Below are 17053 nucleotides of genomic sequence, written 5' to 3'. Positions count from 1 at the left end.
ACCCAGTCTGGCTAATGAACAACTTCTGTCCCACACAAATGATCATTATAATATCTTCTGGAGTGACGTAGCTGCTGTCCTATTGTATCAGATTAGATTAGATTAGATTAGACTTACAGTGTGGAAACAGGCCCTTCGGCCCAACAAGTCCACACCGACCCGCCGAAGCGCAACCCACCCATACCCCTACATTTACCCCTTACCTAACACTACGGGCAATTTAGCTTGGCCAATTCACCTGACCCGCACATCTTTGGACTGTGGGAGGAAACCGGAGCACCCGGAGGAAACCCACGCAGACACGGGGAGAACGTGCAAACTCCACACAGTCAGTCGCCTGAGTCGGGAATTGAACCCGGGTCTACAGGCGCTGTGAGGCAGCAGTGCTAACCACTGTGCCACCGTGCCGCCCATTAGGGCAAATAAGAATGGCCAATAAATGCCTGATTCCTCAGCAATACCCATATTCCTATAGAAACGAATATTGAAGAACCTTGGGAGCCTCCTTTCAGTAGAGGGGGATGTAGCAATGAAATTAAGTATGGCCTCCAGTGGCCAGCACAGCATTTGTGGCATCTGAGCAACAGACGTGCTTAACGACAAAGACCAGGCAGCTATGTATCAGGCCCCACTGTATGTGTCAGAGACATGGGTAACATATAGTAGACACCTCAAATTCCGAGAAAACTATCCCAATCATCCACCAATATAGGGAATGCCACAGGGCCAAGTCAGAAGATTGTGGACTTTGTATGATCAGATCCTAAGCAAGATTCCTCAATTCCTTGTGGTTCCAGATGGGGTATCCCAAATGGTTAAGTTCCTGGTTAAGGAGGGTTGAACTGTCTCCTCTTTATTCACCTGCCTCCTCAAGTGGTTACAACAAAATTGATTTGGAAAAGATCTCTTCCCTCTGGTACTTGTCTCCCAGACCCAAATTAATTTACATTTTAAAAGGTGCTAATTCATCCATGATTTGGAGATTCTGGTATTGGACTAAGGTGTACAAAGTTAAAAATCAGAGTGGTGCTGGAAAAGCACAGCAGGTCAGACAGCATCTGAGGAGCAGGAAAGTCAATGCTTCAGGTAAAAGCTCTTCATCAGGAATGCTGAAAAAGGGCTTTTGTCCAAAATGTCAATTTTCTTGTTCCTTGGATCTTGCCTGACCTGTTGTGTTTTTCCAGCACCACTTTGATCTTCACTCTGATCTCCACCAAGTGCAGTACCCACTTCCATCAAAGTTAAAAATCACACAACACCAGGTTATAGTCCAACATGTTTATTTGGAAGCATTAGATTTCAGAGTGCTGCTCCTTCATCAGGTGGTTGTCATACTTATATGTTAAGCCCAGGAGAGTGGCCCTCCAGTGGGGCCCAAGTTGACTCCTTCTTTTGTCGCTCCTCTACAGATCCCTTCAGATTCGTCGGCTCACTTCTGGCATCTTGAAAGAATTCCCAGAGTCTCATTTGTCATTCGTCAACAACCTGATGAAGGAGTAGCACTCCGAAAGCTAGTGCTTCCAAATAAACTGTTGGACTATAACCTGGTGTTGCGTGATTTTTAACCTAATTTATCCAGGCTTTCTTCAGTTAACAAAAAGTGAGTTTATCAATTACTAGATGCAAAAATAATTGTAATGTAACACACAGTCCCACAGATTAGAAATGGAAAATAAGTCCTCAAAGATACAACTTTAAAAAATACATATACTGATCAGTCTCTGAATTGTTCTGAGTTGAATGTTGTGGCAGTTGCAATGCTAAAAATGTGTTGCTGGAAAAGCGCAGGAGGTCAGGCAGCATCCAAGGAGCAGGAGAATCGATGTTTCGGGCATGAGCCCTTCTTCAGGCTTATGCCTGAAACGTCGATTCTCCTGTTCCTTAGATACTGCCTGACCTGCTGCACTTTTCCAGCAACACATTTTCAGCTCTGATCTCCAGCATCTGCAGTCCTCACTTTCTCCTAGCAGTTGCAATGCTGTTTACCGGTACCATCACCATTGGTACTTGAATAGTTACTTTAATTTGCAAGTTGGTAGAGTTCTGATTCTTTTTGACCTTGTTTCCTTTTTAAGTAGCTATTAGCTGACTGGTTACTAGCACTTAAAACAGGGAAGTCTTTATGTGCAACCCAGGCATTGAATAAGGCATACTTCCATTACTCTGACCATCACAGCACACAAACAACTCCAATCCAGACTGACTAGTACATACAAGAATGTTTAGTCTCACTAGCACACTCCAGTGAAGTTGAAACTGGCTGCTTAGAACATAGAACAGTACAGCACAGGACAGGCCCTTCAGCCCACAATGTTGTGCCGACCACTGATCCTCATGTATGCACCCTCAAATTTCTGTGACCATATGCATGTCCAGTAGTCTCTTAAATGTCCCCAATGACCTTGCTCCACAACTGCTGCTGGCAACGCATTCCATGCTCTCATAACTCTCTGTGTAAAGAACCCACCTCTGACATCCCCTCTATACTTTCCTCCAACCAGCTTAAAACTATGACCCCCTCCTGTAAGTCATTTCTGCCCTGGGAAATAGTCTCTGGTTATCAACTCTATCTATGCCTCTCATTATCTTGTATACCTCAATTAGGTCCCCTCTCCCCCTCCTTTTCTCCAATGAAAAAAGTCCGAGGGAAACCTCCTCTGAACCCTCTCCAAAGCATCCACATCTTTCCTACAATAGGGCGACCAGGACTGGACACAGTATTCCAAGTGCGGTCTAATCAAAGTTTTATAGAGCTGTAACAAGATCTCACGACTCTTAGACTCAATCCCCCTATTAATGAAAGCCAAAACACCACATGCTTTCTTAACAACCCTGTCCACTTGGGTGGCCATTTTAAGGGATCTATGTACTTGCACACTAAGATCCCTCTGTTCCTCCACACTGCCAAGAATCCTATCCTTAATCCTGTACTCAGCTTTCAAATTTGACCTTCCAAAATGCATCACCTCGCATTTATCCAGGTTGAACTCCATCTGCCACCTCTCAGCCCATCTCTGCATCCTGTCAACTACCCCTGTACTTTATATTCTTCAAGGGAAAACCGCAAAATGTGCCTGCCAGTTTGGACATAATCTGTAGGTGGGTGGATTGCTATTGAGCAGGCATTCATTAGCCCCTTGTTATCGTTGTAGTCACAAGAGATCAAAATCCAATCTATTTGACTTGTCTGTTTTGAAGGGTTGCTATTTGATGTTCCCTTCACATCCACACATGTGACAACTGATGGGTCCATCTTTCTCGAGACAACTACTTAATTTATGTCCACAGCCATTTTTGGCTATATAAGCTGTCTTTCTTTCTTTCTAAAAAAAACACTTTATCTGTGCTATGACTATATCATTGTAGAGCTGGATGCACACACTTCCCCAGTATAGATCACTGACCAGAAACGTAAAGGCCCACATTAGCCTCTCTCCAGGCCAGGATCACTGAAGGCAGCTGAAGTAGGGGGTCATCAGGCAATTCAGGTTATGCCAGAAATTAAAGACAAGCCCCCTGGGAGTGGATACTTCAAAGCACCCTGAAACAGCATGATGCACTGTGCAGTGTTATAGATTCAAACCCTCTCTCATGTTTCTCTCAATTTACCAGAGAATGCTGTCAGATTTGTTTTAATTAGTTGTTTTAATTTTAATTTCTAAATTAGTTTTTAAACACAACATTTTCTCCTCTTTCCCTCCCACAGGCACAAATATTAAATAATCTCTCACTTGTCAGCAGGTTATAAATATCATTTCCATTTTAACTTGTAAAATCTGAATGAGAGTCCTGGAAGTTGCCAAGCAACAGACTGTCTCAAATGCTAAGACTGGACAGGTCCTGTTTAGACCACGACATGAGTTTCAATTTTGGGTTTTCAGATATTTCTGTTTTTGGTTGGCAGTGATCTGACCTGCTCCAATTCTCTGATTTATTATCGAACCTTAAATTGAGATTGTCCTTTCATTTGATTCCACCCTCCCTGTCTGCTGTCAGCCCTCTCCTGAAGGCTGTGATGGCTTACAATTCCACAGGATGATGATTCTTTTCTCTTCTTCCTCAACCACCACCTCAGTCCTATTCCCAGATGAGCAGTCCTCTGATGTGAGACCATTACAGACCAGGAAGCAGAGATCAAATCCAGAACTGATTTGTCCATACAGTGATACATTTCCAACAGGGTTTACTAGATCATGGTTAAAAATAGGAACCCAAAATAAACACCATAAGGTATTGGAGCAGAATTAGGTTATGTGGTCCATCAATTCTACTCCATCATTCAATCATGACTGATATGTTTCTTAACCCCATTCTCCTGCTTCCTCCCTGTAACCCTTGATTCCCTTACCAAACAAGGAATATCTATCTCTGTCTTAAATACACTCAATGACTAGGCCTCCACAGCCCTCTGCAGCAATGAGTTCCACAGAGTCACCACCTTCTGACTGAAGAAATTCTTCTGCATCTCAGTTCAAAACAATTGTCCCTTCATGTTGAGGTTGTGGCCTCGGGTCCTAGTCTCTCCTACCAGTGGAAATATCTTTTCCACATCCACTCTATACACACCTCTTGGTATTCTGGAATTTTCTATCAGATCCCCCCTCATCTTTTTAACCATAGATTACAGATCCAGAGTCCTCCACCTGATCCTCATGTGACAAGCCCTTCAACCCTGGGACCATTCAGGTAAACCCCCATTGGACCCCTTCAAAACGGGCATATCCTTCTTTATTTACATAGGCCCAAAACTGCTCACAATATTCCAAATGTGGTCTGATCAGAGCCTTAGACAACATCAACAGTACATCCTTATTCTTGTATTCTAACCCTTTTGAAAGGAATGCCAACAGTGCATTTGCCTTCCTAACTGGCAACTGAATGTGTATGTTAACCTGAAGAGAATCCTGAACTAGGACTCCCAAGTCCCTTTGTGCCTCAGATTTCCAAAGCCTTTCCCCATTAAGAAAATAGTGAAGGACTCTATTCTTTCCACCAAAGTACATAATCACATACTTTGCCACATTATATTCCATTGGCCACTTCCTTGCCCACTCTCCTAGCCAGTCCAAGTCTTTTCTGTAGCCTCCCTGCCTCCTCAACACCACCTGTCCTTTTACCTGTCCTTTATGTCATCTGCAAACTTAGCCTTTGTTCCTTCTACTTCTTTATTTATGCCGGGACCTTGCCCTGAACACTATGGGCTATTATTTTATTTAGCAGCCTCTTCTGTGATGCCTGGTCAAAGACTTCTGGAAATTCAAATAGATTACATACACTCATTCTGCTTTGTCTGACTTGCTCGATGCCTCCTCAAAAAATTCTAACAGATTTGTCAGGCATGACCTCCCCTTAACAGACATCCAAATGGTCTGCAATCTCATCATTAATAATGGACTCTGAAATCTTACCAGCGACTAGAGGTCAGGCCAACTGACATATAGTTTTCCTTCTTCTGCCTCCCTCCCTTCTTAAACAGAGATGTTACATTAGTCATTTTCCAGTCCTCTGGACCCTCCCTGGCTTCAGTGATTACTCTACCAATGCTTCCACAATCTCCTCTGCTATCTCCTTCAGAACTCTGGGGTATTGTTCATCTGGTTTAGATAAGTTATCCACCTTCAGACCCTTCAGCTTCCCCAGCACCTTCTGCTTAGTGAAGGCTTCTATGCCCCGACTGTCTTGAAGCTCCGCCATGCTGCTGATGTCATCCAACAAGATGGTGCAAACTATCTCTTCATTTCCTCTACCATTTCTTTATTCACCATTACAGCTTCTCCAGACTCATTCTCCAGTGCTCCAATGTCGAATCATATAGCTAAACAAACTCTTGCAATTTTCTTTTATATTACCAGCTAGCTTAATGTTATATTTCATTTTTTTACTTAGTCACTTAAATAAACTTCAAGTATGATACAGATAGAGGGTAGGAATGGAATTGACTAGATTGTTCTATAGGGACCTGGAATAAACTCAGTGAGCTATGAAGAGTCTGCAGCACTAAGAACAAGGGAAGTATTTGGTCCCGCTGTCTATCTTCAGAATCCATAGCCTGGTCACTTTATCTCTCCAAGTTACCTGGGTTAGAAATTGGCCTCAGGAAGCAGACACCCCAATTTCACTCTCAATCCAGAAACATTTCATTGACACAAAATCTAGAGCATTTGACAAATGCAAAACTGGCTTGTTCACAGGCAATTCAAGGAGAAAAGTTCAGAAGGATGAATGCTGCATTTAGATACTAGGTCAAACACATGGATAGGAGAGGGTTTAGAAGAATATGGGCCAAGTGCAGGGAAATGGGGTTAGTGGGGATGACGTTTTGGTCAGTGTGGACCAGTTTGGGTTGAAGGGCCTGTCTCCATGCTGTAGGGCTCTATGATTGCACCTTCTCAATATAATCCAAAATATTTCAAATATAAGCAGAGGCAGCAAAACAAGACTGACAAAAGAGACGAAATCAATGACTAAGTCATCTATTTATAGCTCTGTTAGGCTGAAGGGGTAACCTCCCTATTCTCAAACAGAGACCACACCCAATCCAAATAGGAAAACAAAACATAAAAGTAGCCCTTTCTCTGCACCACACTGTCAAGCTAAATTAGCAACTCAAAATTTTGGATTGGGACTTGAACCCAAAATGCACTTCGTGGACAGACCTGCTAACGGTGAGGGGGAAAGGGGGGTGATTGAAGCTAGGAACAATGAAGCAGGTTGACAGCAGGACAAAGATCACCCACTTCCTCTATATCTCTCCAACCCCCACCCCATTCTCGCTTGCAATTGAAATAACGTACCCCCCACCCACCAAGGTGCATTGGGTTAAATGTTAACCATTGCAAGTTATGTAGGGTTACAGGGGAGGAAGCAGAGGAACCAGCAAGGAGAAACTAAGAGGGAATGAAGGGGAAATAGGAGGGAGGAGGGAAAGAAGGAGATAAGGTAGAGGGGAGGGGCTGCGAAGAGGAAGGCGATAGGTATGGGGAGAAAGAGAGTGGGGAGGAGCCAGGAAAGGAGACAGTTCCAGTGAAAGTGGGCGGGGAGGCTGTCAGATTGAGAGCGAGGACAGCAACTTGCAGAGTTGGTTCGTGCTGTGTTTTGGAGCTCCCTGTCCCTGAGAGAGTTAAACTGAAAGTGAATCTATGCTTGTCTGCTGCTGACAGCCTCCTGGTCCCTCCCTCTCGGTGATCACCTGTAGCTGAGAGCGAGAGAGAGGGGGGCTCAGGCACTGAAGGTGCAGCCTGTCTATACTGGCCTCTGGGCAGTGGACAATGGCACTGCCTCTGGCCGGAGCCCACTGTCCCAGCTCCCACTGAGCTGCTCACTGCCCGGGAGCTCTCCCCCCTTCCGCCGCTCCGACACAGTTTTTGCCTCCAGTGTTACTCATTCTTCCCTCTCTCTGTCTCTGGACCTGCCATGCCTCGCAAAAAGAGTTCGCATGTGAGACAGGCGAGCAGCGAGCTGCCCAACGGAGCCCCGAAATCCCCCCTTCGCCGATCCAGATCCTACAGTGATGTCCACGACCTGACCTACAAGGTTGGTAGCTCTTTATTCACTGCTAGAACTCACTTAGAGATAGAAATATAGAACAGCAAAAGATCCAGCAAACTGGGTGCCTAGGAGCTGCAAATGTTCAGCAAACAATGATTCAGCTCTTCAGTCTGTGACAGGGAAGGAATCGCCGGGGAGAAGGGGGGCTGGGAGCTTGGCGATGAGTATTTACCTCCTTCTGCTGAGCGAGCAGCCAGGTGTCTGCACATCTGTTGTCTTGGGATCTTTTAATCCAACAGGGAGTTGCAAAAAAGATAATTTCTGGAACAGTTTTTTTTCATTCCTGCTAAGTTTTCTTTTCAAACTTGTAACCTTACAAGCTGGCAGGAGGCCACTCAGCCCGTCTTTTGGTTCTGCCTCCTTGAAAAATATAACTAATCCAATTAGTCCTACTGCTGTCTTTACTGGTCGCTCAGTAACTTTGGCTTGTGTTTGTGAGATGTCTTTGATAGGGATTGGCTTTCATTTATATACAAATGCTTGATCAGTTCTTCCATTCTGACTGTAACTCGGTTTTGATTCCTAATCATTATTGAGTTGAGCACTGTCAACTGGCCTCAGGGTGAGAGAGGGAGCAGGGTGGGTGAAATGTGCTTTGTTGGTTAGGGAGAAGATATCGGTGAAACCAGGATGTTTTTATTTCAAAAATGTACTTTATTCACAAAAAATTCATATGTAGTCACTAAAGTAGTTCGGTTTTGTACATGGAGGACAAACAGACATTGGAGTTTGACTTTCCCAACTGTTCCAACAAACCCAAAGGAATTTCTTACTTCTGCAAGTTGGGAAGTGGTAGTCCCCTGTTTGAATGAGATGAGATCTGGCTACTTCAGGGGAAATGGCACTGACACAGCCATACCACAGTTAGGCCTAGCTCCTTCAGCAGAGGAATCCTAAAATCATAAAATTCTTATGGACTTCAGTAAAACATTCAACAAGATTCCCCATGGGAGACTGGTTAGCAAGGTTAGATCTCAGGGAATACAGGGAGAACTAGCCATTTGGATACAGAACTGGCTCAAAGGTAGAAGACAGAAGATGGTGGTGGAGGGTTGTTTTTCAGACTGGAGGCTTGTGATCAGTGGAGTGCCACAAAGATCGGTGCTGGATCCTCTACTTTTTTCCATTTACATAAATGATTTGGATGTGAGCATAAGAGATACAGTTAGTAAGTTTGCAGATGACACCAAAATTGGAGGTGTAGTGGACAACGAAGAAAGTTACCTCCAATTACAACAGGATCTTGATCAGATGGGCCAATGGGCTGAGAAGTGGCAAGTGGAGTTTAATTCATATGAAAGCAAGGTGCTGCATTTTGGGAAAACAAATCTTAATGGTAATGCTGAGCAAAGAGACCTTGGAGTGCAGGTTCATAGCTCCTTGAAAGTGGAGTCTCAGGTGGATAGGAAAGTGAAGAAGATGTTTGGTATGCTTTCTTTTATTGGTCAGAGTATTGAGTATAGGAGTTGGGAGGTCATGTTGCGGCTGTACAGGACATTGTTTAGGCCACTGTTGGAATATTGCATGCAATTCTGGTCTCCTTCCTATCGGAAAGATGTTGTGAAACTTGAAAGGGTTCAGAAAAGACTTACAAGGACGTTGCCAGGGTTGGAGGATTTGAGCTATAGGGAGAGGCTGAACAGGCTGGGGCTGTTTTCCCTGGAATGTCGGAGATTGAGGGGTGACCTTATAGAGGTTTACAAAATCATGAGGGGCATGGATAGGATAAATAGACAAAGTCTTTACCCTGAGGTCAGGGAGTCCAGAACTAGAGGGCATAAGTTTAGTGTGAGAGGGGAAAGATATAAAAGAGACCTAAGGGACAACTTTTTCACACAGTGGGTGGTACGTGTATGGAATGAGCTGCCAGAGGAAGTGGTGGAGACTAGTGCAAATGCAACATTTAAGAGGCATTTGGATGGGTATATGAATAGGAAGGGTTTGGAGGGATATGGGCTGGGTGCTGGCAGGTGGGACTAGATTATAGAACATAGAAGGATACAGCGCAGTACAGGCCCTTCGGCCCTCGATGTTGCGCCGACCGAATCCTACCTAACCTATACTAGATTGTGTTGGAATATCTGGTCGGCATGGACGGGTTGGACTGAAAGGTCTGTTTCCATATTGTACATCTCCATGACTCTATGACTCATCCCATCATGCCTGAGTTAACTCTTTGAAAGCACCATCTAATTAATCCAAATTACCTTTCACCATCTATTTCAATTTCTTTTCCAAATCCCATTTTAAAATCCCGATATGAACTTGCTGTTTCCATCTTTTCAAACAGTGTGCCCCAGATCACAACAACTCACTGAACAAACCTATTCCCATCTCACCCTTATAGAACATAGAACATAGAAGGATACAGCGCAGTACAGGCCCTTCGGCCCTCGATGTTGCGCCGACCGAATCCTACCTAACCTATACTAGCCCAATAACTTCCAAATGCCTATCCAATGCCCGCTTAAATGACCATAAAGAAGGAGAGTTCACCACTGATACGGGCAGGGCATTCCATGAACTCACAACCCGCTGTGTGAAGAATCTACCCCTAACATCTGTCCTATACCTACCACCCCTTAATTTAAAGCTATGTCCCCTAGTAACACCTGACTCCATTAGCGGTAAAAGGTTCTTAGCATCTACCCTATCTAAACCCCTAATCATCTTATACACTTCTATCAGATCTCCCCTAAACCTTCTCTTCTCCAATGAGAACAGCCCCAAGTGCCTCAGCCTTTCCTCATAAGATTTTCCTACCATTCCAGGCAACATCCTGGTAAACCTCCTCTGCACTCGTTCTAAAGCTTCCACATCCTTCCTATAGTATGGCGACCAAAACTGCACACAATACTCCAGATGAGGCCTCACCAGAGTCTTATACAACTGCAACATGACCTCAGGACTCCGGAACTCAATTCCTCTGCCAATAAAGCCCAGTACACCATATGCCTTCCTCACAGCACTATTTACCTGGGTGGCAACTTTCAGAGATCTGTGTACATAGACACCAAGATCCCTCTGCTCATCCACACTACCAAGTAGCCTACCATTAGCCCAGTAATCCATCATCTTGTTATTCCTACCAAAGTGAACGACTTCGCACTTAGCTACATTGAATTCCATTTGCCACATTTCCGCCCATTTCCTTTTCTTTGCCAAATATCTTACTTTGGTATTCTCCAGTTGCATCCACTCTGAGGGTCGACAAAGCTATCAGGGCAACATAAAAGATATCAGACAAACAGTTGGTTACTGTTGTGTTGTTTCTGAGCGAGGGAATTGTCTCCTCTTTGATTGTATTTATTATGGTGAAGAATGTGTGGTTTCATATGCTGTCGGTTTGAAAAGAATCAATGGCACAGGTTAGATACTGTGTAAAGCTCCCCCTACTCTTTTTTTAAAACCAAAATTAAAGCTCTCTCTACACCGACCCCATCAAACACTTCTAATTAAAAATCACACAACACCAGGTTATAGTCCAACAGGTTTAATTGGAAGCACTAGCTTTCAGAGCGCCGCTCCTTCATCAGATGGTTGTCACCTGATGAACCACTTGATACAACCACCTGTGAAGGAGCATCACTCCGAAAGCTAGTGCTTCCAATGAAACTTGTTGGACTATAACCTGGTGTTGTGTGATTTTTAACTTGTACACCCTAGTCCAACACCAGCATCTCCAAATCTAAACACTTCCAGGACAGGGAAAGCGCAGGGTTCGATAAAGAGTAAAGATCTCTCTACACTGTTCTATTAAACTAGATCTCAGCCATTCAGGAAGCAAAATGGGAAACCCTCCAAACAAATAATCATGGGAATCTCACACCCCATTGCCTGTAGTTGCTGAAGGGTCAATTGAAAGTATCAAGACAGAGATGGATTTACTGGGTTCAGGTACAGCTTGGACATGATCTGATGGTATGATAGAATGGGATTGTTCATCTGACTAACCTCAACCTGTGTATTGCCACAGCTGGATAAAATCCAAGTGTTTGATATTATGGTATTGGAATGGGAATGTGCCAGCCCAAAGTCAGAGCTCGATACTTTGCAGCATGGGTACCAGAGAAACCAGAGAGCTAACCTGGGGTCTAAAGATGGTGGCTGGAGCTAGACAAGAGGCTAACCAGTCAGGAGTACCCATGGTTGGCAATGAGGAGTAGTGGGGCTGCTCCAGGGAATGGAGTCAAATAGTTATTGAAAAATGAAGAATGTGTGTCAAGGACTTTGGATACACCCATTGGTATCACTTATTCATGGAGGCCCTATTCTTCATTAGATCTAGAACAAACAACTCTGGATGAACCAAAGCATCTTGCCTGATGTTGGGAGGCATGTTGGCTCAGTGGCTAGCACTGTTGCCTCACATTACCAGGGACTCTGGTTTGATTCCATCCTTGGGCTACTGTCTGTGTGGAGTTTTCTCCCTGCGTCTGTGTGAGTTTTCACCAAATGCTTTGGTTTCCTCCCACGGTCCAAAGATGTGCAGGTTAGGCAGATTGGCCATGCCAAATCCCCCATAGAGTTCAGGGATGTGCAGGTTAGATGGGTTAGCCATGGGAAATGTAGGGGTATGGGGCACAGGTCTAGGTGGGATGCTGTTGGGTGTGGACCTGTTGGGCCAAATAGCCTGTTTCCACACTGTTGGGATTCCAAGATCCTAAAACCTGATATTCATGAGGCACTCTGAGGCCACTCTAACATTGTCATTAGCCCAGTCGTTCCTGAAAGTGAGGTGTCCACCTGGTGAAGCTACAAAGCAGAACAACAGAAGCACCATGCTCTAGACCAAACTAAATGATTGCACAATCAACAGGTTAGATCTAAGCTCTGCAGCCTTGCCACATCCAGCCATGAATTGTGATATGCCAAGTAAAAAACTAACAAGATGAGGAGGCTCCACAAATATCCTTATTTTCAATGATGGGGGCGCCCAGCCAGCCAGTGCAACAGATAAAGCTGAAGCATTTGCACTCATCTTCGACCAGAATTACCTCATGGATTAGTCATTTCTGCCTTTCCCTATGAACCTCAACATCACAGGTGCCAGTCTGCAGCCAGTCCAAGGCATTGGGCACTGCAAAGGCTATGAGCCCTTACAGCATTCTGGCAATAGGACTGAAGACTTGTGTTCCAGAACTAGATACCTCTGTAGCCAAACTGTTCCAATATAATTACAACTGGTATCCATCCAACACTGTGGAAGGTTCCTGGAGCTTGTCTTGTATGATATTAGATTAGATTCTCTACAGTGTGGAAACAGGCCCTTCGGCCCAACCAGTCCACACCGACCCTCCGAACAGCAATCCACCCAAACCCATTTCCCTCTGATTAATGCACCTAACACTACGGGCAATTTTAGCATGGCCAATTCACCTAACCTGCACATCTTTGGATTGTGGGAGGAAACCGGAGCACCCGAAGAAAACCCACGCAGACACGGGGAGAATGTGCAAACTTCGAAGTCTACAAAGAAACGGAAGATAAAGATTCTGCCATCAAACAATGGGACAAATCCAATCTTATCATTACCACCCTATCACTCTAAACGTAACCCAGTAAATTGTTGTCAGCAATGCTAGAAAGCAGCACTTACTCAGCAATAACCAGTTCACAGATTATAGGTGCTCAGTTTGGGCTTCACTATTCTAACTAATTCCAGATTATTATAACCTTGGTCTGAACGTGAGCAAAAGAACTGAACTCTAGAGGTGAGATGAGAGTGACTGCCAAGAACAACAAGGCCACATTTGATCAATCATCTCAGCTCCAGGACATCAGTGCAGGAGCTCCTCAGAGGAGTAGCCTAGACCCAACCATCTTCAGCTGCTTCATCAATAACCTTCCCTCCATAAAATGGTCAGAAATGAGGATGTTCATCTATGATTGCACAATGTTTAGCTCCATTCCATTCTTGATTACTCAGATACTGAAATAGTCTATCTCCAAATGCAGCAATATTCAGGTTTGGACTGACAATTGGCAAGTAATATCTACTCCATGCAAGTGCAATGTCCATTTTCAACAAGGGCGAATTTAACCATCACTCTTTGATATTCAATGGCATACAATTTCTCAATACCCCATGATCAACATCCTGGGATGTTTCTAGATCATTGCCAAGAAACTGAACTTGGCCAGCCATATAAATACTTTGGTGACAAGAGCAGTTCAGAGTTTGGGAATCCTGTAGTGAGTAATTCACTTCCTGACCAACTCAAGCCTGTCCACATCTATGGGGTAGTACTCAGGGGTTGATGGAAAACTCCTCATTGGTTTGAATGAGTGCAGCTCCAACGGCACCAAGAAAGACGGCACCATCTAAACAATCAGCCCATTTGATTAGCACCTTGTTAACCACCTTCGCTATCAGTGGGAACAGTGAGTACGTTCTACGAGATGCACTGCAATAACTCACCAGATGGACAGCACTTTCCAAATCCTTCCACTTCCATCTTGAAGGACAAGGGCAAGGGTTACATGGGAACACCATCAGCTGCAAGCTCTCCTCCAAGCCACTTAACATCCTAACTTCAAAATATATCACCATTTCTTGTTTTCCTCCCGAACAATGGTCTGGTTCTGTCCACGTTACCCAGTCCACAATGGCTGAAGAAATAGACCAATCAGAAAGGAGGAGGAGGCATTGCTGAGTGATGTGGTGGAACATGTACCTGTCAGAGATCACTTGGGTAAAAGAGATCATCCCATCACAACGAACAGGTTAGTAATGGAAAAGAACAAGGAACAATTTAAATTGAAAGAGGGCTCATTTCAGTGGTATGAGAATGGATCAAGCCAGTGTAAGACGGATTGATGGGGAAAAACTGAATGGAACAGTAAGTGATCCAGGTTTAGACTAGTTACATTCTAACAAGTGGAAAAGGCAAGGCAACTCAAGCTAAGCCTTCTGGATGACAAGGAAGATAAAGAATGAATGAAAGCAGACTAGAGAGAGTATGATGTACATCAGATGAATTATTCAAATATGAATGAGACCAAATACAATAAGTTGAAGGAGAATTGAAGAGAACAACAAAGATTGGCAAAGCAACAGCATAAGAATAGAATGACAGTCAATAGAGAGTGACCCTAAAAACCTTCTGGCTTATTAAATATTTTAATTTGGTCCTGCACCTCTGAGCACTTTCTGTGTCTCTTTAGCTTCATGCCAGCTCTTACTTTCTTATTTCCTGCTTACTATTTACAAGTGTTTTGTGTCAATATTTCCTAAGGGAGTGGATGCTGTTAATCAAAAATAGAAATTTCTGGAGAAACAGCACATCTAGCAGCATCTGTGGGAGAAAACGGAATTAACATTCCAAATCCAGCTTCCATTTCCATACAACCCTGTCATAGCGGACACTGCAAGACATGTCAGAGTGTCGACACGAGTACCACCATTACACAAGGGGACAGCACCCACCATGTACGTGGCAGGTACTCATGTGACTCGACCAACGTTGTCTATCTGATACACTGCAGGCAAAGATGTCCTGAGACATGGTACATTGACGAGACCAAGCAGAGGCTATGGCAACAGATGAATGGGCACTGCACAACAATCAACAGATAGAAGTGTTCCCTCCCAGTCGGAGAACACTTCAGTGGTCTGGGACCTTTGACCTCGGACCTTCAGGTGACCTTCCTCCAAGACGGACTTCGGGACAGGCAACAATGTAAAGTGGCCGAGCAGAGGTTGATAGCCAAGTCTGGTATCTATGGGGATGGTCTCAACCGGGATCTTGGGTTCATCTCACACTATAGGTGACCCCACTGTACTACACACACACACACTCTCTCTCTTTCTCTTTCTCTCTCTCTCTCTTTCTCTCTCTCTCTGACACGCACACACACACCCCTACAGACCCATACACTCACGCAGACCCTCTCTCATACACTCACTCATACTCACCCTCCCACAGACTTATACCCCTTTACACTCACACACATACACACACTCTCTCACAGACACTCATACGACCCCCTACACACACACACACACACACACACACGTTTGTGGGGTGAATCTGTTCTTGCAGAATTATATTTTACTTTGCTCAAAAACTGCATGAATCCATGTAAGATTCTGTCAATCCCTTTTTTAGATTAGAATCAGTCCAAACATTGGGACACAGCCTCACACAGGGCACCTCACACCTTCAATGCTGATATAGAACCTATTAGAATCATAGCATCATAGAGATGTACAGCACGGAAACAGACCTTTCAGTCCAATTGTCCATGTTGACCAGATAACCCAAAATACTCTAGTCCCACCTGCCAGCACCTGGACCATATCCCTCCAAACCCTTCCTATTCATATACCCATCCAGATACCTTTTAAATGTTGCAATTGTACCAACCTCCACCACTTCCTCTGGCAGCTCATTTCATATACCTACCACCCTCTGCGTGAAAATGTTGCCCCTTAGGTCTCTTTTATATCTTTCCCCTCTCACGCTAAGCCTATGCCCTCTTGTTCTGGATTCCCCCACCTCAGGGAAAAGACTTTGTCTATTTATCCTATCCATGCTCCTCATAGAACATAGAACAGTATAGCACAGAACAGACCCTTCAGCCCACGATGTTGTGCTGACCATTGATCCTCATGTAAGGTAAACCTAATGTACGAACTCTCAAATTTCTGTGACCATATGCATGTCCAACAGTGTCTTAAATATCCCCAATGGCCTCGCTTCCACAACTGCTGCTGGCAACGCATTCCATGCTCTCACAACTCTCTGCGTAAAGAACCCGCTCTGACATCCCCTCTATACTTTCCGCCAAACAGCTTGACCCCTCGTGTTAGTCTTTTCTGCCCTGGGACAAAGTCTCTAGCTATCAACTCTAACTATGTCTCTCATTATCTTGTACATCTCAATTAGGTCCCCTCTCTTCCTTCTTTTTTCCAATGAAAAAAGTCCGAGCTCAGTCAACCTCTCTTCATAAGATAAGCCCTCCATTCCAGGCAGCATCCTGGTAAACCTCCTCTGAAACCTCTCCAATGCATCCACATTTTTCCTATAATAGGGCAACCAGAACTGGATGCAGTATTCCAAGTGCGGTCTAACCAAAGTTTTATAGAGCTGTAACAAGATCTCACGGCTCTTAAACTCAATTCCCCTGTTAATGAAAGCCAAAACACCATATACTTTCTTAACAACCCTGTCCACTTGGGTGGCAATTTTAAGGGATCTATGTACCTGCACACCAAGATCCCTCTGATCCTCCACACTGCCAAGAATCCTGTCTTTAATCCTGCATTCAACTTTCAAGTTCGACCTTCCAAAATGCATCCCTTCATATTTATCCAGGTTGAACTCCATCTGCCACCTCTCAGCCCATCTCTGCATCCTGTCAAAGTCACGCTGCAGCCTACAACAGTCCTCTATAATGTCAATGACACCTCCAACCTTTGTGTCATCTGCAAATTTGCTGACCCATCCTTCAATCTCCTCATCCAAGTCACTAATAAAAATTACAAAGAGTAGAGGCCCAA

At 44.3% G+C, this 17053-nt stretch overlaps 1 protein-coding gene across 5 annotated transcripts in view; it reads left to right on the top strand.

Annotated features, from left to right (window-relative positions):
• The window catches only part of LOC132827708 (ras-related protein Rab-37-like), a 290033-nt gene that overhangs the window by 152493 nt on the left and 120487 nt on the right, over window positions 1–17053 (top strand). Inside the window, exon 1 of one of the 5 annotated variants that reach the window (XM_060844393.1) lies at window positions 7066–7533. The exons of the other annotated variants lie outside the window; for them this stretch is intronic. Within the exon in view, the coding sequence (XP_060700376.1) occupies window positions 7414–7533 (120 nt within the window). The 5' untranslated portion in view covers window positions 7066–7413. Of the gene's footprint in view, window positions 1–7065; window positions 7534–17053 lie in introns of those variants that run through there. 5 annotated transcript variants of the gene reach the window in all.

Source organism: Hemiscyllium ocellatum, chromosome 25, assembly GCF_020745735.1.
Source record: "Hemiscyllium ocellatum isolate sHemOce1 chromosome 25, sHemOce1.pat.X.cur, whole genome shotgun sequence".
NCBI lineage: Eukaryota > Metazoa > Chordata > Chondrichthyes > Orectolobiformes > Hemiscylliidae > Hemiscyllium > Hemiscyllium ocellatum.
The sequence above is the reverse complement of the archived record's forward strand: the minus strand, read 5'-3'. Positions and strand labels throughout refer to the sequence as shown.